Source organism: Schistocerca nitens, chromosome 8 (assembly GCF_023898315.1).
Source record: "Schistocerca nitens isolate TAMUIC-IGC-003100 chromosome 8, iqSchNite1.1, whole genome shotgun sequence".
Taxonomy (NCBI): domain Eukaryota; kingdom Metazoa; phylum Arthropoda; class Insecta; order Orthoptera; family Acrididae; genus Schistocerca; species Schistocerca nitens.
In genome coordinates, this window is record NC_064621.1 from 589,996,237 (window position 1) to 590,022,288 (window position 26,052).

At 43.1% G+C, this 26,052-nt stretch overlaps 1 protein-coding gene across 2 annotated transcripts in view; it reads left to right on the plus strand.

Moving 5' to 3' along the window:
• The window catches only part of LOC126198713 (carbonic anhydrase-related protein 10-like), a 424,244-nt gene that overhangs the window by 176,039 nt on the left and 222,153 nt on the right, over window positions 1-26,052 (plus strand). For both annotated transcript variants that reach the window (XM_049935229.1, XM_049935230.1), the window contains exon 3: window positions 16,535-16,582. In XM_049935229.1, the coding sequence (XP_049791186.1) occupies window positions 16,535-16,582 (48 nt within the window). The remainder of the gene's footprint in view (window positions 1-16,534; window positions 16,583-26,052) is intronic.

A 26,052-nucleotide genomic window follows, 5' to 3' on the forward strand; every position in this document is an offset into this window, starting at 1 on the left:
AAAGATGAAAACGTTCACAGAGTGGTTCACGGATTGCTCACTGTAGTGTGCGTACTGTAAGACCCTCGGTACATACACCATCAGATTATTTGACTTGTCGCTCTAACGAAGTAGGCGAGTGTGAGCAATATGTCTCGTGGTCTTATCGTGGCGTGTTTATCTTCTGTCGTTAGGTCAGACGATAGAAATGCCACTTGCACGCTTAGAGGAGAAGACTGACGGTGACCAACTTTAAACAGATCTTGATTAATTTTCACACACATTTATTAAAATAATAACAAGCATAAAAATAACTTAACTTGGTTCTGGATGCTATTTGCAATTGACAATCTGAAGTTCCTTTGGTCTTGGTACGTTAATCTGATTCTCACATATCTCTGGTAGTTGACAAAGTGTCTATGCATTTCTCTTCATGGCTATGTACAGGATTATGATAATCTTATTAGGCGCAGACTGAAACTTGACTATAGACTGGTACAGACTAATGCAGACTGATTAATCGGAGGTCTGTACACTCGTTATAATACCTCGAGCGCTCAGGTATCATTGCGCGAGTGTGATCCGCGAGGAGAAAAGGTTCTACGTTAGCACCAATCTCATTGGCTGCGTTACATATTAATACGCGGATCGGCGGAAGCAGAATTTGGTCCGTCCGTAACACAGCGCCATCTCGTAGTGCGGAGACAGACGAGCGCTGCGCCTGCGCTGTTGTGCTTAACGGGGCGCGCTATAGTGGGAAAGTTGTGTACGCGCTGACTACGCGGAACTATGTACACAACACTCCCTGACCGAGCTGCCGAGAAATTAGGACTTGGTAGTCCTTCCAGACCGTTACTTCCATAGGTTTGGTGACTATGTTGAAAGATTGTGCCATGTACCTGTGTCACTTTGAAGTGGAGTGCAGCATTCAAGAGAAGTTACTCGACCTGCCATAACGACATGTAATTTATTGCTTGAAGGCTCCTAGTAGTTTCATATAACTTTTCGAAGAACATAAACGCAGAACCAACTGTTTAAGCGGACCCAGTGGCGTTAAAATTATCCGCAAGAATACTAGTAAATAGTTCAGTAGTACCTGTGTCAGAAACAGATACATTCATATCGATCACGTGTCAGTACACGATTTCAGTCTATAGCTGTTACGTCTAAAAGCTTCGCCACTGTTTATTGCCTATGTAAAAATCTGCAATTAACTCTTTGGTGGGTCATACTTCCGCCATGTAGCAGCTTCCTTTGCTAGCCACGAGCTTCCTATCGAGATATTATACTTGTGGTGTCACCGCCAGACACCACACTTGCTAGGTGGTAGCCTTTAAATCGGCCGCGGTCCACTAGTATACGTTGGACCCGCGTGTCGCCACTGTCAGTAATTGCAGACCGAGCGCTACCACACGGCAGGTCTAGGGAGACGTCCTAGCACTCGGCCCCAGTTGTACAGCCGACGTTCATAGCAATGGTTCACTGACAAATACGCTCTCATTTGCCGAGACGATAGTTAGAACAGCCTTCAGCTACATTTGCTACGACCTAGCAAGGCGCCGTATTCAATTGATATTGAGATTCTATTAATGTATCATCAAGAGCGATGTTCTACAAATGTGGATTAAAGTTAAGTATTCCAGAAGCTACGTACTTTTCTTTATAGCATTGATTACGTATCCTGTTTCAGACCTCACGCCAGCCTGCGTGAGTTTAAGCGCGTGCCTTTCGGCTTCCTCTCATTGTGTCTACGCTGTCTTGTCTAGACACAACAATACTATTTAGCCTTGTCTCCCTTTCTGTGTATGTCAAATCGTCTGAAGTTCCATAAATAATATGTGAGTTCTAGGCCTCCTCTCTATTCCAAGGAAAAAATCTCGCAACAGAAGTGTAACTGCTGAACTTGAGATCGATCGTAAAATATTTCCACTGTACTTAATATTTCCTAGTAACTGTTTCTTACAGGCTACGTTACGTTAGAGATCACAGGTGGAGAGAAGGAGTGCCATTAGTTACATTGCGGCGAGGTTCAGCGAACTAAATAGCTGCATGAAAAACATTTATTCAAGTGCAACATCGAATACGAAAGGTGACAGGAGAAAAACTGTCAACTCTAGAGAAATCGTTACAAGCATAATTTAATACCGTGTACTTCCGCCTCTTGATAACCGCCTGGACTCCGTTAGGAAGTGAGTGCACGAGGTCCTGCAGATACGTCGCATCCAGGTTAAGCCACTCGCTCAGGACTTGATCGCGCAATTCCTTCAGATTACCGGGATTCGATATCAAAGTTCTACCCATTGTTCCGACATATCCCATAGGTTTGTATGGTGTTCAACTCAGGTGATTTCGCATGCCAATTGAAATGTAATAGGGATGGTAAATGTTCAGAAAAACAGTCACATTTTGTTCCAGCTCGAAAAACTTTAGTTTTGTTCTCTTGAAACAGAGAGGTATCAATGTGAGTATACTCATCACGAAGATGTTGACAGTAGAATTCCCATCAGCAAGATGTTGACTGAAAGGCAGCACCTGATCATTCTGAATGTTTACATAAATATGCTGGTTAAACTTAGTGGTCATCTCAGTGAGTGTGTCTAATTCATGATAAGGAATACACCCAGCAAAACATCACACACCCACCTCCGGCTACACCTGCCCTTGCACACATTCAGGAGAAAATGCTTTACTTGTCATATGGTGCACTCGTCGACGTGTGTCATTTGACTACAGGCAAAAACGTGACTCATCGGACCGAATTACGTTCCGCCAGTCAGCTACCGTCCATGCTCGATGATATCAAGCCCATCGAAGACCTACAACGTTATGTGACTCTTTGAGTAATGGCTTCTTGCAAGGTGACTGACTCCAACTGCTCATTGCAAGCACTTGCCGTCATAAAGTTCTCTAGTTAACAGGTTGTGATGGACCTTAATCCACAGCCTGCGGCAATTTATGTTGAGTTTAGAACAGATTTTTATTTACAAGCTATGAAACGCGTCTCCGGTCACACTCGGTCTGAACCTTTTGCCGACCACATTTCTGACGTCGCGTTTCGTGGTCACGTGTGTTGCACCAATGTGTAGACACGTTGAGCAGTCCACCGGTAAACGCCAGTGGCAGCCGGCATTTCCTCCATTTAGAAGACAGGAGGCACAATGCCTTGTTCCTTCACCTCAAAATGTTCCACTCGGTGTAACGTCCTAAATTCCTACATGGCATCAAAGACGCGCAGGTCTGGAGGAACCAGTGACGTCACTGCACTTTTAAAAAGCTTGGGAAGACTACTGTTCCGCTTTATGGCGTTGTGCTTGGAAGATTACATTCAACCGTCTTTCCATGCTACTACTGCACAGTTAGACAAAGAATTCACTCAGTCGTACGCGTTTTTTATTACGTCAACACTCATTCAGTGCAGCAGTCATCCATATTTAGGAAAAGTCGTTACAACTACATAATGTGCTGAATATCAGTGTCGTAAAATTCAGAATACCAGACACATTATTTCGGTTCCCAGTGTGATCTACCAGCCTGCCATTTAAAATAGGAGAAAATGAAAGCGGAGAAAAGGTACTCTGCCGACCTGGTCAAACCACGAAATTGTAAAACCATAAAATTAAATGAAGGGTCGACTGATGAAACTTATCTCATCAGTTTCCATTATAGAAAGAGATCAATTTTTGAGAATATTTCCTTCAGGAAAAGTGATGTGCTATGTGTTTTCGGCCTTAAGTCTTTTATTGTGCCTGAGCCTTATACTGTTCGATGCTGACTTCTGTCAATTCTTGACTATTTTCATCATGCTCCTTGGAATTCACAACTGCTAAAGAAGGAAGGAGTAAAGGAAAAGAAGAAAAAAATTAGGGTGCAACGTCCTATGGACGACGATACCAAGTGGAACAGAGTACAAGCTCGGATGGTGGAAAGATATCGCACGCGAGCTAATAAAAGAGACTGCCATAAATTAGGATTAGTATAGGACGTCGGCAACGATATGTGAAAATCTTATCTTTGTCCTCATGGTTCTGATTATATTGTAGCTTCACTGCGCGTGTTTTCCAACTGTTTCGTTACCAACAAACTGGTTTTGAACATCATTGTATACGCTACCATTTATGTTCGATTTTGTTTAGAGATTTTTCCTTCTTAATTTCGCAAAGCGGAGGATGATCTCTCATGAATGAAACTAAAGCAGAAAAAATTCATGTACTGCAGAACTGTTGTGTGTATTAAATCGTAAATTGAAGGGGAAGAAACATGAACGCTGTGCCATCATAGTTGCACAAGGTGTTCATAATAACTGAAGATATTGAAATACCTCGAAAACTACACACCGGATCAACAAAAGTTTTAATTCCAATTTGTTTATTCGGAGGGGGACATCCAATGATACCACACTCGACCTACCACCCCACTCCGTGCGTGGGTAGCGGGGAGCAACAATGAAATCTTCGACGGGAACCCAAATTTTTTATTACAGATTAATATTTCACTGCAAAATCTACATACGTTTCTTATGAATCTTTTTTTTTTTTCGTGTCGCCACAGATGGCGCTATAATCGGAGAAACAGAAATGGGTACACAATCGTAATTTACGACGTGCTACTCATTGGCCCTTCTGTAGCCAATGCGACGTGGAACGCCAGCTCTATGTTGCGAGTGCAGGACAGACCAGTATTTCACAACTTCTAATGGGAAATCCCATTAGCACCGTTATATTCCTTCGACATATCGAACAAGGTACTACTCAACACGCCATTCTAGCCGTGGTTCGAGGCGAACGTTACTGTACTTTTTGAATTAGTGTAAGTGTTCAAACACAGTACCGTCAACTTCAGTACACTTAGTGATCCGCTTTTCAATTTATGTACACAGGATAGAAGCATATCTATGGAATTGTCAGTACAGACGTTTCTGATGCAGTCGACCATGCCTTCACGGCCTTTTGGCACTTGCTGGTACACCTTATCTTTTAAACATCCCCACAGAAACAAATCCGGTGCCGGCCGAGCGGTTCTGGGCGCTTCAGTCCGAAAGCACGCTGCTGCTACGGTTGCAGGTTCGAATCCTGCCTCGGGCATGTATTTGTACGATGTCCTTAGGTTATTTAGGTTTAAGTAGCTCTAAGTCTAGGGGACTGATGGCCTCAGATGTTAAGTCCCATAGTGTTCAGAGCCATTTGAACCATTTTCGAAGAAATCTGGTGACGTCAAATCCGGCGACGTATCGGGCTAGTTACTAGGGCCACCTCTGCCGATCCACCGACCAGTGTAAACACGCTCAAATACCTCCCGTGTTTCAATACGATGGGCAACCGTCATGCTGAAACCACACACGTTGTCGGAGATTCAGGGTAAGATCCTGCAGTAATAACGTTCGACGTGTGCGTTCATTTAACGTGCCGTCTATAAAATATGGACCAATGGCTTTCTTTCCGATAATGCTACACCATACGTTAACCGACCAAACACGTTGTTGTTCAGCTTGCCGTAACCAGTGGGAATGGTGTACACTCCAGTAACACATGTTATGCCGGTGAACGCTACCATAGTTTGTGAATGTATATTCAGCGGAAAACAACGTGGAAGCCTTTTGCCTTTGTTGCCGTTCCCATTTACAAAACACTACCCGATTATGGAAATCGGCGCCATGATGTTCTTGATGCAGTGATACGCGGTATGGGTGATACTTAAGACGGTGCATTATTGTGACAGTACTTCCTAGGGACGTACTGGAATCGCGGTGTATTTGCCGAGGGCTAGTCCATGGGTTGGCATGCACTGCTATTTCATTAGCTTCTCCTGCAACACCTTTGCTTCGTTCACTTTTGTCGGTCTGTTCGCTACTGTCAGACATAAAGGCATTGGCATCCTTGTAAAAGAACGAACGAGAGCGAGTTTTCTGTGGAAAACGCTCGGAATACAAGGCAGCAGCAGCCTCAACATTTCTCCTACATTCTCCGTAAATCAGGACCATTACAGTTTTTGTTTTATGGTTGCCACATTCATCGTCCACTTGCTCCTCTTTTCTCCAAATGATAGGTGGATATGCAGGCAATAAACACTGTGTAGTATTGTAATTGTTAGAACCGCTATCTGCTGTACGTCTGCCTAGGGCTGTTGGTATTTTTCAATGTATCCAGAATTCGATACATCGATATTTTATAAAGTATTATTAACGGTCCTTTAAATATAAAGAAAAGTCGATATATCGACGGAAAACGTATCGAAGTACCGGCCTATAAAAATATCGGCTGCAGAATGAGATTTTCACCGAAATGTGCGTGGATATGAAACTTCCTGGCAGATTAAAAGTTTGTGTTGGGCCGAGACTCGAACTCGGAACCCTTGCGTTTCGCGGAAAAATGCTCTACCAACTGAGCTACCCAAGCACAACTGACGGCCCGTCCTCACAGCTTCTATTCTGCCAGTACCTCGTCTCCTACCTTTTGAAAGGTCTCCTATCTTTAGAAACCGGTACGGTCGCAGGCTCGAATCCTGCCTCGTGCATTGATGTGTGTGATGTCCTTAGGTTAGTTAGGCTTAAGTAGTTCTGTTCTAGGGGACTGATGACCTCAGATGTTAAGTCCCATAGTGCTCAGAGCCATTTGAATCACTTTGATTCTGACAAGATGTGTCCATGTTGTGAACAGTGGGAGTTGACCCCAAAAAATTGAAGTGTCTGATTCTTCACAGGAGTACCACAAATACAAATAACAAAAATTTTAAGGGTATAAATTCAACTAAATACTTCGGATCTACTATTGCGAATTACTTAGAAACGAAAATGTTACGAGGAAGACGAATGAAGGACTGCGTGTTATTGACAGAACTCTTATAAAGTCTAAGAGATTTTCTAAAGAGACTGCCTACAGTACGCTTATCCGTCCACTTCTGGGGTAGAGCGGCTCGGTATGAGACCTTTACCATACAGAAATGGCAGGGAACATTGGATAAGTTAAAAGAAGGGAAGCCCGTTTCTTATTTTGACGAAATAGGTGAGACAGTGTGTGGAACATGATAAGTGACTTGGGGCGGCAGTCATTTGAATAACACATTTTAACGTTGCAGAGATATCTTTTCGCGAAATTACCATCACCAACTTTTTCCCAAATACCAAAATATTTTACCGACTCCCACCTACATACGGAGAAATGTTCATCGTGAGAAAATAAGAGAAATCAGAGTTCACACGGAAAGATTTAGACGGTCACACCTCACACGCGTAGTTCGAGAGTACTATGGTCGACAAATAGTCTGATTCTCCAAACCTTCTGCCTACCATCTAAGTGTGAATTTCAGAGTAATCACGTAAATATAGAACTCAGAAACGTGATGTGACACACCTCCAGACTCACCTACACCTGTATGTACCGTTAACAAGCAATAAATGTGCTAAGTTCCTTGTATAAAGCGTTTTACGTAAGTGACATCTCAAATGGATCATCTTCTGTCTTGCGCAACGAACAGCAGAGCCGAAGGTGCAACAGTTTTTCACAGCACACTGGTCAGAGTTCATTGCCTCCGCTGTGTACGTACCGCGGAGCGGGAGATTTGAAAATGATCCAGTTTTCAAACTGTCTTACAGCAGCATCTGAAACCTTCCACAGGGCCAATATCTTGCATGCGCGGAAGAGTTGGTTACCGATAGTTGCGAACCATCGCGGAAACAAATGATGTCTGGTTTTCCATGAGGGCAGCACCTGACAAACTGCAGCTTCTGCCGCCCTACAACTTTCAAGGTTTTATACCCCGTACGCTTCCACTGTTCGTTTCAGTCCCTATCACGATGGTGAAATAGATCACGATGGATGTATTCCAGTCTCTTTCTTCTACACCTGTTAGCCTCTAGAGCTCCCTGTAGTACCACGGAAGTAATTCCGTGATTTCTTAACATCTATCTTATCATCCTGTCCCTTCTCCTTGTCACTTTGTCCATATCTTGCTTTCCCTATCGATTCTGTGGGGAATCACCTCATTTCTTAAAGTATCAGATCATCAAATTTTCAACATTCTACTGTAGCACCACATCTCAAATGCTTCGATGTTCTTGTGTTCCATTTTCCGTCTAGTCCAAGTTCACTACCTTGCAATGCTGTGCATCAGACGTACATTCTAAGACATTTATTCCTCAAATTAAATCCTATGTTTGATATTAGTAGACTTCTCTTTGCTAGAAATGCCCTGTTTTCCAGCTATAATCTGCTTTTTTATGACCTCCTTGCTCCGTCCGTCATTGGTTATTTTGCTGCCTAGGTAGCAGAATTCCGTAACTTCATCTACTTCGCGCCCATCAACTAAGATGTTGAATTCCTCCCTGTTCTCATTTCTGCTACTTCTCCATTCTTCCGTCTTTATTCGATTTACTCTCATTTCATTTTTTTTTATTTATTAGACTGTTGGTTCAATTCGGAAATTTCTGTAATTGTGGTACACTTTTATTGAGAATAGCAATGTCATCACCGAATCTTACTGAATTTTAATTGCACTCTTGAATCTTTCTTTTATTTCCGTCATTGTTTCTTCGATGTATAAATTAAACACAGCACGGGTGAAGGGATTACACCCCTGCCTTAACCCTTTTAATCCTAGTACTTCGCTGTTCATCTTCTACTCTTATCTTTCCCTCTACATTCTTGAACATATTATATATTACCCAACTTTGCCTCCTTATTACCCCTATTTTTCTCAGAATTTCGAACACCTTGCACCATTTTACATTGTCAAATGTTTTTTCCAGGCCAACAAATTCTATGAACATGTCTTGATCTGTTTCCATTTTTGCTTGCATTATCAATCACTGGTGCCTTTACCGTTCCTACAGTCAAACTGATCGTCATCTAACATATCCCCAATTTCCTTTTTTCTGTATATTATCCTTGTCGTTAACTTGGCTGCATAAGCTGCTAAGCTGATTGTCGGCTTTTGAAATATTCAACATAAATTCGAAATGGCGCGTCTAAATAAAATCTCGGTTTTCAGGCAGCGTAATTTCGAATAAAATCCACAACTTTTCGACAGCTACCTTCACCATCATGATAGGGACTGAAACGAGCAATGGACATGTAGTGGGCAGGACCGCAGTTTCAGACATGGCGCTGCCCTGTTGAATAAACAGACGTCATTCTCTTCAGCAGCGTTCCGCAAGTATCTTAAGTCGTCCAACTCTCCCCGCGCATGACCGTTTGTGCTGCGTGTAGAGTTACAGAAGGTGCTGTAAGATACTTTCAAAATCAGACCACTTTCAGATCTCCCGCTTCGTGGTACTCGCACACAGCAGAGACAGTGAACTCTGACCTGTGTACTCTGCAGAAGCTGTTGCACGTCCGGGCCTGCCTTCGTTGGCTCAAATGGTTCAAATGGCTCTAAGCACTATGGGACTTAACAGCTAAGGTCATCAGTCCCCTAAACTTAGAACTACTTAAACCTAACTAACATAAGGACATCACACACATCCATGCCCGAGGCAGGATTCGAACCTGCGACCGTAGCAGCAGCGCGGCTCCGGACTGGAGCGCCTAGAACCGCACGACCACCGCGGTCGGCTGCCTTCAGTGCACAAGACAGACAGCTGTCCATTTGAGATGTGATCCATTTGAGATGCCTTCTTTACCGGGTTTCGAACAGTTCATGCCAGAAACTATGCAAATTTATTGCTGGTTAGCGGTACATACATGTGCAGGATAGTCTGGAGATTGGGTCTGAAGTGTATGTTACTGCACTTTAGCATTCAACATATCCCCATTTCGAATGCTGCACATATCGTACTCGCGTTCATACTGCGCCACGTGGTGTGCAGCATTTCTGGAGTGGTTTGGTGAAATATCGCTCTAATCCGCCCCCGTATGTCGGCCAGATTCTATGGTATTCGTGCATACGCTGTTGACGTATCCCCATATAAAAAAATCTGTAGGCGTTTGGTCGGGGCTATTAGGCGGCCTCGGGATAGGTCCACCATGGCCGCACCAACGATGACAGAATATCTGGTTGAAAAGTTAACGAACTACGAGAGGCCGATGCGGTATAGCGCCGTCTTGTAGATGGTGTCTTGCTGAACTGAGGGACCACATACTGATCGATCATTTCAGTGTCTCTGGCGGCTCGAACAGTCTCCTCTACAAGAAAGAATGGGCTGAAGGGGACTGTCTCTTTGGTCACTCCGATCCAGAGCGACGCCCCATTCGAGCTCGTATGGACCATGAGAATTCTCGGTAACATTAATGATACGATTATGCGGTAGACTCGGGCATTCACCTGGAATGTTGTATCACCAAGAACATCAATCGATTTAACCACTGTTCGTTCGCTTCCTGTCGCTCATACCTAATCATAAGAAATTGTTGCATGACCTCAAACAGGCAGTTTTAAATACAGGGTGTTCATTTTAAGTGAATTCATTGAAATGTCACGTAAACCACATATCGGATCAAATAAAATTATAATTCCAATTTGTTTGTCTCGGAGGAGAACATTCAACAATACCACACTCGATCCGCCACCCCTCTCCGTGCGCGGGTGGCGCGGGCTAATTTCGAAATCTTCAATTTTCTTTTTATTGCAGATTACGGCTGTACTGGAAAATCTACATTGATTTGTCTGCAGCATTTCCTTCGTTTCACCACAGATGGCGCTGTAATGGCAAGAATAGAAATGGGTACGCAGTCGTAATTTACGACATGCTACTCAATGGACCTTGAATATCCAATGCCTCCTGCGACCCTACCTCCTTGCAGCGAGGGTAAGACAGGCCAGTATTTCGTAACTTCTGATTGGAAACTCCATTCGCAACGCTGTATTCCTTCGACATATCAAACAGGAGATTACTCGACGACCGGCCGGGATGACCGAGCGGTTCTAGGCACACTACAGTCTGGAACCGCGCAACCGCTACGGTCTCAGGTTCGAATCCTGCCTCGGGCATGGGTGTGTGTGATGCCCTTAGGTTAGTTAGGTGTAAGTAGTTCTGAGCCTAGGGGACTGATGATCTGAGAGCCATCTGAACCGTTTTTTTTGAAGAAACACGCTGCTCTTCTTCGGATACTTTCTATTTGACTACTCGACGCGCCACCGTGGTCGTGTGGCGAACTACGACGAATCGTAACAGGCACTTCACGTATCGTGCAGACTAGGAGTGTTGATAAAATATCTATACATCTACACTGCTGGCCACCGTAAATGCAACACCCTGATGGAATCATCCGAATCAAGTGAAATTTACACCATGGGTTTGCAGTGATGAGATATGCAACTGATTAGAATTTCAGCGCAGACGCACATCACGCACGCCTGTGGCGCCACCTCATAGCGCCATTTAAGGCTTGGCGATTTCGACGAGTGTATGTTCGGCACGTGTGTTTACCTTGTGGTTGTTTCACAAGACGATCAGTTATGCCTCGTAGACAACAGCGAACATCTTTTGATCAAGTATCCGAGTTCGACAGAGGAAGGATAGTGGCTTACCGAGATTGTGGATTACCATACAGAGAAATCGCTAGTCGTGTTGGATGAAACCAAACAACTGTAATGCGGATATGTGATCGTTGGATGCAGGAGGGTACGACGGACCGACGTGGTCGATCGCATTCACCTCGGTGCACCACTGTACGTGCTGATAGGCAAATTGTGCGCATGGCAGTGACGGATCGCTCAGTGACATCCCGAACCATAGCACATCACATTGCGTCTGTAACGCATCATCCAGTGTCTGCGCGTACCATTCGACGCCGTTTACAGCAGAGTGGTCTGTCCGCAAGACGTCCATTGCTTCGTCTACCATTGACGCAGAACCACAGACGTCTCCGTCGCCAATGGTGTGATGACAGACGGATGTGGACGGCAGAATGGAATGACGTTGTCTTTACTGTCGAGGCACGCTTCTGTCTGCAGCACCACGATGGTCGGATTCGAGTGTGGAGACACCGTGGAGAGAGGATGCTGGACAGCTGCATTATGCACCACCACACTGGTCTTGCACCGGGTATTATGGTATGGGACGGTATTGGATATTACTCTCGCACGCCTCTAGTACGCATTGCCGGTACTTTAAATAGCCGGCGCTACATATCCGAGGTGCTGGAACCAGTTGTCCTTCCTTACCTTCAGGGCTCGGCCACAGCCATATTTCAACAGGATAATGCGCGATCACACGTGGCACGCATTGTCCAAAGGTTCTTCGTCAATAACCAGATTGAATTGCTTCCCTGGCCGGCTCGCTCTCCGGATCTTTCGCCGATAGAAAACATGTGGTCCATGGTTGCTCAACGAGTGACCCAGATTACATCCCCAGCTGCCACACCAGATGATCTTTGGCAACGTGTGGAAGCTGCTTGGGCTGCTGTACCCCAGGAACACATCCAACGTCTCTTTGACTCAATGCCGAGACGTGTGGCAGCGGTGATCTCCAACAATAGCGGCTACTCTGGCTACTGATTCTGGCAGGAACACATGTCACAGACGTCTGTACACGTAATCATCTGATACTTGGTCAACATGTTATCTAGAAAATAAATCTTGTTGTGCTACCTCTTGTCTTTCTTGGTGTTGCATTTACGGTGGCCAGCAGTGTATATATCGATAATCGTTCAGCTAATATAAATTTTTATAGGGTATAGTTTCATTTCCGATATGTCGATACCAAAATGGCAGCATCTACTGCCGATATCTTTATTTTATGTATTTTGTTTCGCAGTTTTCGGTCAATATTTGAAATAGTTCTTTTGAAATTACTGTAGAACATAATTTTGCTGTAACTGTGTGAATGAGTCTCACTACATTTTGAGGTTTCGTCAAGTCCAGTGGTTCCCTTTCACTGTGTGAAGCAAGTATAGGAGGCACAGAGAAGCAGTCGGAATTGCACTGGAGGGTGTCGGTGTGGATGGAATAATGAGATTTCCGATGTGAATAAACAGCACATCAAAGGCGTTAGAAACAATTTTAACGTAACTAGTGTGCCACTTCTTCACATCGGCAGTCTCCAAGAGAAGTTCTGAAAATGATGAACAAAAATCAAAACGTTAACACTGTTCCTTGCAGTGGGTGGAGGGTTGTGAGGGGAAATGGTGACGTAATCGGCGCTCGGCGCTACCAACAGAAACTGCCACGTTTAACGTAACCATGAAGTTTTGACACTGCCGCTGCTACGTAGCTGGCGTTTGCGGAAATGAAAAAAACTGGAAGTCGTCATTACGTGTTCACGACAAATACGATATGTGACGAAATGAACGACGTACGCATCGGACACCTTTAGTTGTGCCACTTACATGCAGTACCATTGTAAGCAAAGTGGTTACCGCCAGGCGTGAACGTTTCCCTCTCAATTCTTGCTCTGAGGGGTATAAGAAGGCTTCTAGCTTACTGATATATAGAATATTTAATCATAAAGCAATACTTAAATATACAGCTCTATGACCGGCAGTATATTTACAATGAGCAGCCGACATAAAACTTCCTGCCAGATGAAAACTGTGTGCCGGACCGAGACTCAAACTCGGAACCTTTGCCTTTCGCGGGCAATTGCTGCCCCAACTGAGTTACCCAAACGCGACTCACACCCCGTCCTCACAGCTTTAATTCCGCCAGTACTTCGTCTCCTACCGACTGAAGCGCCTGGAACTGCTCGTCCACTGCGGCCGGCTGTCAGGATCACTTTTTCATTCCTTTATAACTTCTTATGATTTTACCAAACCGTAAACTACAGCATCACCTGCAAACAATTGAGGAGAGTTGTTCAGATCACGTCCTAAATCCTTTATACAGATTAAGAGCAGCAGGCCACTATAACACTTTCTTGTGTAACCTTAGATATAACTTCGGTTTTACTCGATGACTTCTCGTCAGTTATTACGAAATGTGACGTTTGATACATGAAATCCAGAAAGAAGTCGCACAGATGACACAATGATCCATAGGCACGGAAATCGTTTGGAAGCCACTTGTGAGTAACGGTGTCAAAAGCCTGCTGGAAACTTAGAAATATGAAATCAAGCTAAGATTCTATGTTTATAGCACTCATTACCTCGTGTAAATAAAAAGCCAGTTGTGTTTCAGTAGACCCATATTTTGTGAATCCGTGCTGGTTGTGTGTCAATGGATGGTTTCCATGAGCGATCTGGTAATGTTGGAACAGTGTAGATTCCAAAATCCTTCTACGAACCCGTGTTAGTGGTATGGGTCTATAATTCAACGAATGACTTCTTTCCTTGTGTATCTGCGTGATCTGCTCAAATTTGTAGTCTTAAAGTATCTATCTTTTGTCTTCCGAGCAGTCGCACATGATGGATTAAAGTGTAGATATTTCATCGACATACTATGTAAGGAAACTGCTTAGTATTCTGTCTACACCAGAAGATTTGTCTGTATTAAGTGACTTAAGTTACTTCGTTACACAGAGATTGTATCTACATCCAGCTTACTCACGTTGGCAGCTGTTCCTGTTTCAAATTCTGGAATATTAACTACGCCTTCTTTGACGAAAAAATGTTGTAAAACCGTGTTTAGCAATTCCTCTTATTAGTGACTATTCCTTGCTTGATACTTCCTCGCAAGTTGGAATTGTTTTAAGGACCGTAACACCAACTCGAAACTTTGACTGGAAGAAAGAGTGCCGTGGAGAAATGGCTTAGCTATCAGGTTTCCAACTTGGCTTCCGCCGTTTTGCAATAGAAGGTAACAATGGCGAGAAGTGGTACAGGTGGTAGGTTGTAAGCGTCAAGCACTTAAGCTTAGGCATTTTAAGCATATGCGTAGCCATCAAAATATTACTCGATTTGCAGCTGAGATTCATAAATGCCGGATAAGACCCATGGCGAGGCACCCATGCACCCATTAGACAAAGAACGTGCTGATAATGGTTTCAGTGCTTCAAGAACGGTGACTGTCGTCGTGGACCGGCATGACGGCGGAAGACAGAAAGTTTTCGAAGCTGCTAACACGGACGGAAACAATCACAGGAGATCACTATCAAAAGCAACGGTAGACGTGAAAAGGTGATTTTGCAGCGTGGCAGTGCTCGATCCCATGGTGCAAAATCAGTCAAAACATACTTCGAAACACTCTAATGGGAAATCTGGGAAGTACTGAACCCACCGTACTCTCCAGACAAAAGCATCTTTTGACTACAACCCGTTTACATCGATAGTGCACAGCCTGGTTTTCTAGTACTTCCGGTCATAAGACCAAGTCCAAAAATATGTCGATTCATGGACGTCGTAGACAGTTGTATGCTGCCTGAAAGACAGCTGAAGGTAGTAAACAGCGACGACTAATACTTTGATCTTAAATTTTTTGTAAGTTTTTCATAAGAAGGCTTGAAACTTCGAGAAAAAAACGGCGGTCGCAAAGTGGTAGACCTAATAGAACCTAAGCGTTGTATCGAAAATGAATCTTTCACAATGCATCCTGTTTCATGATCTTCGAAGAAGTTTCAACATAGCGCGTACTCCGCCGTAGAGGGAAAAATCCATTCTGTTCCTCCATTTATGGACATTACTGCAGAATATGACTTTCATGACAAATATGCCATAGCCGCATAAATTTCTCAAAGTACGGTAATACTGAACAAATGAGTTTCTCAGACACAACCAGCGCGACGGCGTTCCAGATATGGAGATGAGAGTAACAAGAGCTGGTGGAACTTTGTGGCAGCAGTTCATCACGAGGGAAACGAGCTTAGTAGCGAAATAATATGCTGGTAGAATCTCCCACGTCATATTTTAGGTCAGAAACTTCTGTTTCACGTAATAGTTTTACTTGCTCTAAATGGGACATCGTGGCCGCTACGTTAGTACGTATAATGTGGGCTCTATAACAAATATGGAAACAACTTCTTTTAGGAAGCTTTCATGTGAGTATTCGCCAATTTTATTTTATTCCTTTCTTTAAATTGCATCTGATAGCTATATCACTGCACTGCAGGGATTTTCAAAGAGTGAGCTGATTACCTAGCTAGAAGCTCACTTTTCTTCTTTAAATTCAAAGAAGATAACTAGGATTTTCAGCAGTACAACAAACGCACAAAAGCATTTCAATGGTTTTGGTCTTCAGATGACGCATAGATTTTCCCTCTTGTCTACCAGAAGCAGCATTGCGTTAATGCGTAAAAATGGGGTTGTTGTCAAGAGAACTATTGCAATGAGCTAAAATTTAAATATTTGAAAAATAAAGGCGTCTGTTCAAGAGCTCGTATCTCTGCACATGAAATTTAAACATTTACCTGTAGATGCTATATGTGTAACAACCTGTTACCGGTGAATATCCATTGTCTAAAGTTAGTGCCTTCGGGTTTCACAGGAAAAAATGAGCTACGTAACGTGTAACCGTCGTATCAATATCAGGTAGTAGAGCATATATATATATGTTTTTGCGAAGCTATTGAAGGTCAATGACTGGTGAATGACTTAGTCTATAACATCCATAAATGGGTGACAACTCTTTCGCTAGTCACAAAGCACCTCAACCTACGCGAGAAGGGTGAAAATGTTTCTGTAACATAATATAAATTTTACTTCAATTGATTAGTAGTATAATGAGACCTAACATGTGTTCTGTTTTGTTGCAGCTTTCCGAGAGAGCTGGGAAGAGTGGTGGACATACGATGGTATTTCAGGTAAGGCAGACACCATCTTTGTTCAGACCCTGTAGATTCAATTCCAATACATGGTCAGGAGCAATTACTGCGAACCCTATCAATCGCTGCCACTTGTTTCTGTACAAGAACGTATCTAAATGTGCTCACAGAGCTACCAATATACCTCTCTGTGGTTAGAAGTGTTGGTGTAAACGTACTGGGACGTAATGGAGCCACAACGCTCATAATAATAGTACGTAATACTTGTGGATGTTGAAAAAATTCTGTCGGCAGCTGTGGCCGAGAGGTTCTAGGTGCTTCAGTCCGGAACCGCGCTGCTGCTACGGTCGCAGGTTCGAATCCTGCCTCGAGCATGGATGTGTGTGATGTCCTTAGGTTAGTTAGGTTTAAGTAGTTCTAAGTCTACGGGACTGATGACCTGTGATGTTAAGTCCCATAGTGCTTAGAGCATTTGAAGCATTTTGAAAAAAAAAAATCTGAAAACAACGTTCATTCGTAATTTTTGAAAAGTAATTTATTCTTAAAACTGAGAGGAATCTGCTTTATTACCACAGTTCCCACTGTCTCCTAGTATACACAGCTTATCTGAGGAGTAGCAGTGCTTAATACTACTTTTATGTTGAAGCCGATATCTGTATAGTTGGTAGGCGGGTAGGAGGAGAAATATTCGTCACTGGTACTACCAGTCCCAGAAGGGTAGGAAAGGTGCAGAAGTAGACCTAACGTTGGTGTGTATCAGTATGAAGAAAAGTAGTGACTGTCATTTGGACGTCTCTTTTTTACCGGTCTCCTGTTCAGAGATTGTACTGAAGATTGTATTACACACAACTATCTTCATGTACATCATCTAAAGAAAAAACGACCAGTTGTTTTTGGTAAAATCATGTAGTCTACTGAAGAAGACCCTTATAATTTCGCTTTCATATATTCGGAAACGATTCATTTCACTTCATCAACTGCTGCTGGATCATGTGAGTCATAGTGGTTTTATCTTAGAGCGAAAAATACGCAATTCTAAGAAATCTGATAAAAAAATCGAAAGAAACATAAGGAGACTTTGAAAATTACAAAAAAAATTACAACAGTGCAGGGTCTAAACTACTGTCAAAAACTACCGTAGAGAATATAAGGAACGTTCCAAAGTGAAGCATTTTAGCTTAGAAAATCTGTTACTGGACAGTGATTTTTTCTGTTGTACTGAAAGCATATTGAAAAATAAACTTGCAGAATAGTGTCAGATCCCTGTTCAGTGGTTACAGGAATATTATCCACGTACAGTTCGGTTTTGTGTCTAATATTTACGGAGTAACTAAGGTTTTTTCCATTCGAATGAGTCCACGTAGTTAAACACAAATCACATGGGACAATATATGTACAGTGATGGCAAGATTCCGAGACACTTAAAAAACCAATTGTACTAGGTGCGACAACATACACCACAGATCGCTCTGATTGTCCTTTCTGAGCTAGGGATAGTGTTCGTGTATGTGAACAGTTAGCCTGCACTGAGATATCATAGCATATGGAACAGAGTAAAGCTAAAATAAGATAGCATAGGGTATAATGGAGTAAAAGTGTACAAGATAAGAAAGTCTTCCATTTTCACTGCAAGATATACTGGAAATTTTATACTGAGGATAGCAGTTTCTGCAGTAGATTCTTGGTTTGACGTTTCCGTGAACTGTTCACTACCCATGACTGACATTTCTGGTCTCATAGCGAAAAGTGTATTTATCAGTCGTCTCCAAACGATAGCTCAAATCAATAGCATTCGTTGGAAGTTCAACTGCAGCAGCCGTTACACAGCCCCCATCTTCGGTACCATCAATATCGCTCTCCTGAGCCACCTTCGGTGTGGTTAGACCATAGGCTCTGCCACACCTAGGCTAGCCGTCTTCCAGTGACACGCATCACACTTCAATTTTGAATGTTCAGTAACACGTTTTCCTTGCAGATATTTAACCAGTAACAGCTACTACGAAATGACATAATGAGATAACTACTGAGAGTTACGGTAACACAACAAAGAAGGTATTGCATTAAATTCTGCAGTGTGGTCTAATGAACAAAATAATTAGTGTACATAATTTCGGACCGACTTTTTTTATTGCACAGAAGAGTTCTTAGCAAAGAAAACGTAACATGTCATTCACAAGATAGAAATTTTAGGAGTTAAAACAGCTTGCCGCGCAACCAAAGAAGTGTTTTCGGACGGTCAGTGGCCCATACATATGGTTTACTAGATAACGTCGGATGCTCGGTGTGGCAACTGCAGGCTGAAATTATTGTATGTGGAGACGTTCCAGTGCTAGAAAATGGTAGTGAAATGCAAGAACATATGTAGGAGATTGACGTCTGGTGCAGGGGATGTAACAAATGTCACTTACCGTGCATTAACTGGCGCAAAGACCCGACTGCTGAACGACGACAAGTAGAAGCATACATTGGACATCTGGGAGTACGCATAGAGAGCGATTTGAAGTGTAATAACTACAGAAAACCAATCGTAGGGGGAGAAAATGCCATACTAGAGTCCTTTGGATTCCTTAGGACATGTATTCCTCCTAAGAAGGAGCTCTCCTCCTTTGGTTGGCGTTCTTATCAGGTAGGATTTCCAGGGAAAATAGAAAGTATCCGAAGAAGAGCAGCGTGTTTCTTCAAAAAAACGGTTCAGATGGCTCTGAGGTCATCAGTCCCCTACGCTCAGAACTACTTACACCTAACTAACCTAAGGGCATCACACACACCCATGCCCGAGGCAGGATTCGAACCTGAGACCGTAGCGGTTGCGCGGTTCCAGACTGTAGTGTGCCTAGAACCGCTCGGTCATCCCGGCCGTCGTCGAGTAATCCCCTGTTTGATATGTCGAAGGAATACAGCGTTGCGAATGGAGTTTCCAATCAGAAGTTACGAAATAATGGCCTGTCTTACCTTCGCTGCAAGGAGGTAGGGTCGCAGGAGGCATTGGATATTCAAGGTCCATTGAGTAGCATGTCGTAAATTACGATTGCGTACCGATTTCTATTCTTGCCATTACAGCGCCATCTGTGGTGAAACGAAGGAAATGCTGCAGACAAATCAATGTAGATTTTCCCGTAGAGCCATAATCTGCAATAAATAGAAAATGGGGTTCCCATTGAAGATTTCGAAATTAGCCCGCACCACCCGCGCACGGAGACGGGTGGCGGATCGACTGTGGTATTATTGAATGTTCTCCTCCGAGACAAACAAATTGGAATTATAATTTTATTTGATCCGATATGTGGTTTACGTGACATTTCGATGAATTCACTTAAAATGAACACCCTGTATTTAAAACTGCCTGTTTGAGGTCATGCAACAATTTCTTATGATTAGGTATGAGCGACAGGAAGCGAACGAACAGTGGTTAAATCGATTGATGTTCTTGGAGATATAACATTCCAGTCTACCGCCCGAGTCTACCGCATAACCATATCATTAATGTTACCGAGAATTCTCATGTTCCATACGAGATCGAATGGGGAGTGACCAAAGAGACAGTCCTCTTCAGCCCATTCTTTCTTGTAGAGGAGCCGTCAGAGACACTGAAATGATCGATCAGTATGTAGTCCTTCAGTTCAGCAAGACACCATTATTTATCTACCACACGGCGCTCCACCGCATCGGCCTCTCTTAGTTCGGCAACAGTTCAACCAGAATACTTTGGATTGCTTAGGGTGTGTAGTCCTCCTAAGAAGGAGCTCTCCCCCTTTGTCTGGCGTTCTTATCAGGTAGGATTTCCAGGGGAAATAGAAAGTATCCGAAGAAGAGCAGCGTGTTCTTCAAAAAAAAAAAAAAAAAAAAAAAAAAAAAAAAAAAAACGGTTCATATGGCTCTGAGGTCATTAGTCCCCTAGAACTTAGAACTACTTAAACCTAAATAACCTAAGGACATCACACACACCCATGCCCGAGGTAGGATTGTGTTTCGTCACGTGTTGGTTTAGTAAGCGCAGAAACGTCACTGAGAGGATCACCACATCCATTGGCAGGTGCTACTTGTGAAGCGTTGTGGAACACGGCACGGTTAACTGTTTAAATTGACAGAGCCTGTGTTTCAAGAAAATTCAATGACTATGTTATTATCAAGCTGATATCTGTACAGATATCATTGGTGACCTTGCAGCTCTCGAAGAATGAAGTTGTAGTGAAATCTATACCTTTCGCTGCTTACAGGCGTTGATAAATATCAACGGGGACAGTTGAAAAATGTGTGCCCCGACCGGAACTCGGATCCGGAAACTCCTGTTTACACGGCAGGTACTCTGTCCGACTGATCCACCGATAAAACACACAATAGTGCGACTGCAGGGACTTATCTCGGACACGCTCTCCGTGAGACGCACACTTTCCAAATTTCTGTCCACACACTACAATTGTAGTGCCCAGCCTACCATACTCATTACTCGCTGCAGTCAATCTACCGATTCTGGTAAGGGTTCGGGTAATTTGAGTGCATCCACAGTGAAGACGACAATTGGCCGGTAAGCCTTATCTATATGAAGCTCATATCTGTACAGACATCATTGGTGATCTTACAGCTCTAGAAGAATTCGCTGCATACGGGTGTAAATTTACTTATAATTTTGCTATATTGTTTCGTCCTACGTATATCTCACGAAGGGCTACGAATGTAAAATTTGAGAGATTCCGGCTCACATGAAAGCTTATCATCAGTCGCTTATCCTGTATATTATTCGCGATTCTATGAGGAAAAGACTGAAGCGACATCTGTACACAGAGCACTCTCTGCTACACGCCATAAGAAGGCTTGTAGAGTGTAGGTGTAGATGTAGATATGCACTAACTCAATGCAATATTTAAAATACACATAAATTTTAGTTCCCAAATTTCTTCTGGGAATTTCAATTAAAACGGAAATAAATGATGATTGTATTAAGACTGATACCTATTAAGTCACTTCTACATGAACATCTACAATTTCACATACATCTGCACCGACATACATACTCTTCAAGCCACGGTATGGTGAATGGTGGTAGGCACCCTCTACAAATAGTCATTTCCTTTGCAGTTCCACTCGCAACCATACAGAGGTAAAAACGACGTACGTAGGAGAATCATTCTGCAGTCAAGCTCAAATGCCGGTTTTCAAAATTTTCCCAATAGAGCTCCTGGAAAGAACGTTGCCGTCCCTGCATTGGTATCCGTTCGAGTTCCCGAAACATCTCCGTAATACTTGCGCGTTGTTCGATCCTGCCGGTAACAAACCTATCAGCCCACCTCTGAATTACTTCAATGTCCTCTTTTAATCCGTTCTGGTGCGGATCCCGAATGCTTCAACAGCACTCAAAAATGTGTTGCACTAGCGTTCTTTATGCGGTCTCCTTTACAGTTGAACCACACTTTCTTCAAATTCTCATAATAAAAGCCGCAGTCGACTATTCGCCTTCACTACTACAATCTTTACATGCTCATTCCAATTCATTTTGCTTTTCAACGTTACGCAGGGGCAACAGTCTGGATGATTGACTGATCTGGCCTTGTAACATTAACCAAAACGGCCTTGCTGTGCTGGTACTGCGAACGGCTGAAAACAAGGGGAAACTACAGCTGTAAATTTTCCCGAGGACATGCAGCTTTACTGTATGATTAAATGATGATGGCGTCCTCTTGGGTAAAATATTCCGGAGGTAAAATAGTCCCCCATTTGGATCTCCGGGCGGGGACTACTCAAGAGGACGTCGTTATCAGGAGAAAGAAAACTGGCGTTCTACGGATCGGAGCGTGGAATGTCAGATCCCTTAATCGGGCAGGTAGGTTAGAAAATTTAAAAAGGGAAATGGATAGGTTAAAGTTAGATATAGTGGGAATTAGTCAAGTTCGGTGGCAGGAGGAACAAGACTTTTGGTCAGGTGATTACAGGGTTATAAGTACAAAATCAAATAGGGGTAATGCAGGAGTAGGTTTAATAATGAATAAAAAAAATAGGAGTGCGGGTTAGCTACTACAAACAGCATAGTGAACGCATTATTGTGGCCAAGATAGACGCAAAGCCCATGCCTACTACAGTAGTACAAGTTTATATGCCAACTAGCTCTGCAGATGATGAAGAAATTGATGAAATGTATGACGAGATAAAAGAAATTACTCAGGTAGTGAAGGGAGACGAAAATTTAATAGTCATGGGTGACTGGAATTCGTCAGTAGGAAAAGGGAGAGAAGGAAACATAGTAGGTGAATATGGATTGGGGGGAAGAAATGAAAGAGGAAGCCGCCTTGTAGAATTTTGCACAGAGCATAATTTAATCATAGCTAACACTTGGTTCAAGAATCATAAAAGAAGGTTGTATACCTGGAAATATCCTGGAGATACTAAAAGGTATCAGATAGATTATATAATGGTAAGACAGAGATTTAGGAACCAGGTTTTAAATTGTAAGACATTTCCAGGGACAGATGTGGATTCTGACCACAATCTATTGGTTATGAACTGCAGATTGAAACTGAAGGAACTGCAAAAAGGTGGGAATTTAAGGAGATGGGACCTGGATAAACTGAAAGAACCAGAGGTTGTAGAGTGTTTCAAGGAGAGCATAAGGGAACAATTGACAGGAATGGGGGAAAGAAATACAGTAGAAGAAGAATGGGTAGCTTTGAGGGATGAAGTAGTGAAGCCAGCAGAGGATCAAATAGGTAAAAAGACGACGGCTAGTAGAAATCCTTGGGTAACAGAAGAAATATTGAATTTAATTGATGAAAGGAGAAAATATAAAAATGCAGTAAATGAAGCAGGCAAAAAGGAATACAAACGTCTCAAAAATGAGATCGACAGGAAGTGCAAAATGGCTAAGCAGGGATGGATAGAGGACAAATGTAAAGATGTAGAGTCTTGTCTCACTAGCGGTAAGATAGATACTGCCTACAGGAAAATTAAAGAGACCTTTGGAGAGAAGAGAACCACTTGTATGAATATCAAGAGCTCAGATGGCAACCCAGTTCTAAGCAAAGAAGGGAAGGCAGAAAGGTGGAAGGAGTATATAGAGGGTTTATACAAGGGCGATGTACTTGAGGACAATATTATGGAAATGGAAGAGGATGTAGATGAAGATGAAATGGGAGATAAGATACTGCGTGAAGAGTTTGTCAGAGCACTGAAAGACCGAAGTCGAAACAAGGCCCCGGGAGTAGACAACATTCCATTAGAACTACTGATGGCCTTGGGAGAGCCAGTCGCGACAAAACTCTACCATCTGGTGAGCAAGATGTATGAGACAGACGAAATACCCACAGACTTCAAGAAGAATATAATAATTCCAATCCCAAAGAAAGCAGGTGTTGACAGATGTGAAAATTACCGAACTATCAGTTTAATAAGTCACAGCTGCAAAATACTAACGCGAATTCTTTACAGACGAATGGAAAAACTTGTAGAAGCGAACCTCGGGGAAGATCAGTTTGGATTCCGTAGAAATGTTGGAACGCGTGAGTCAATACTAACCTTACGACGTATGTTAGAAGAAAGATTAAGAAAAGGCAAACCTTCGTTTCTAGCATTTGTAGACTTAGAGAAAGCTTTTGTCAATGTTAACTGGAATACTCTCTTTCAAATTCTGAAGGTGGCAGGGGTAAAATACAGGGAGCGAAAGGCTATTTACAATTTGTACAGAAACCAGATGGCAGTTGTAAGAGTCGAGGGGCATGAAAGGGTAGCAGTGGTTGGGAAAGGAGTGAGACAGGGTTGTAGCCTCTCCCCGATGTTATTCAATCTGTATATTGAGCAAACAGTAAAGGAAACAAAAGAAAAATTCGGAGTAGGTATTAAAATTCATGGAGAAGAAGTAAAGACTTTGAGGTTCGCCGATGACATTGTAATTCTGTCGGAGACAGCAAAGGACTTGGAAGAGCAGTTGAACAGAATGGACAGTGTCTTCAAAGGAGGATATAAGATTAACATCAACAAAAGCAAAACAAGGATAATGGAATGTAGTCAAATTAAATCGGGTGATGCTGAGGGCATTAGATTAGGAAATGAGACACTTAAAGTAGTAAAGGAGTTTTGCTATTTAGGGAGTAAAATAACTGATGATGGTCGAAGCAGAGAGGATATAAAATGTAGACTGGCAATGGCAAGGAAATCGTTTCTGAAGAAGAGAAATTTGTTAACATCGAGTATAGATTTAAGTGTCAGGAAATCGTTTCTGAAAGAATTTTTATGGAGTGTAGCCATGTATGGAAGTGAAACATGGACGATAACCAGTATGGACATGAAGAGAATAGAAGCTTTCGAAATGTGGTGCTACAGAAGAATGCTGAAGATAAGGTGGGTAGATCACGTAACTAATGAGGAGGTATTGAATAGGATTGGGGAGAAGAGAAGTTTGTGGCACAACTTGACTAGAAGAAGGGATCGGTTGGTAGGACATGTTTTGAGGCATCAAGGGATCACAAATTTAGCATTGGAGGGCAGCGTGGAGGGTAAAAATCGTAGAGGGAAACCAAGAGATGAATACACTAAGCAGATTCAGAAGGATGTAGGTTGCAGTAGGTACTGGGAGATGAAAAAGCTTGCACAGGATAGAGTAGCATGGAGAGCTGCATCAAACCAGTCTCAGGACCGAAGACCACAACAACAACAACAACGTTACGCTTACATATTTAATCGAGGCGACTGTGTCAAGCAGAACACTACTGATGCTGTATTCCAACATTATGGTTTTGTGTTTCCTACTCACCTGCTTTAACGTACATTTTTCTACATTAAGTAAAAGCTGCCGCCGGACGGTGTGGCCGAGCGGTTCTAGGCGCTTCATTCTGGTCCCGCGCGACCACTTCGGTCGCTGGCTCGAATCCTGCCTCGGGCATGGATGTGTGTGATGTCATTAGGTTAGCTGGGTTTAAGTAGTTCTAAGTTCTATGGGACTGATGACCTCAGATGTTAAGTCCCATAGTGCTCAGAGCCATTTGAACCATTTTTTAAAAGCTGCCACTTACCGCACCGAGGAGAAACTTTATCAAAGTCATCTTGTATTCTCCTGCAGTCGACCAACTTCTGCCACTCGGAGTTGCCGGTCGGTTTGAAGCGCCATATCAAGGACTGTCCGGCCCCTCCCGTCGGAGGTTCGAGTCCTCTCGCGGGCATGGGTGTGTGTGTTGTTCTTAGCATAAGTTAGTTTAAGTAGTGTACTCGAGTGATCGATGACCTCAGCAGTTTGCCGGCCTGGTTGGCCGAGCGGTTCTAGGCGCTACAGTCTGGAACCGCGCGACCGCTACGGTCGCAGATTCGAATCCTGCCTCGGGCATGGATGTATGTGATGTCCTTAGGTTAGTAAGGTTTAAGTAGTTCTAAGTTCTAGGGGACTGATGACCTCAGAAGTTAAGTCCCGTAGTGCTCAGAGCCATTTGAACCATTTTGAACCTCAGCAGTTTGGTCCCTTAGGAAGTCACACACATTTGAACATTTGGTCAACTACTACACCTTCCCGTACACCATAGCATGATCAGCAA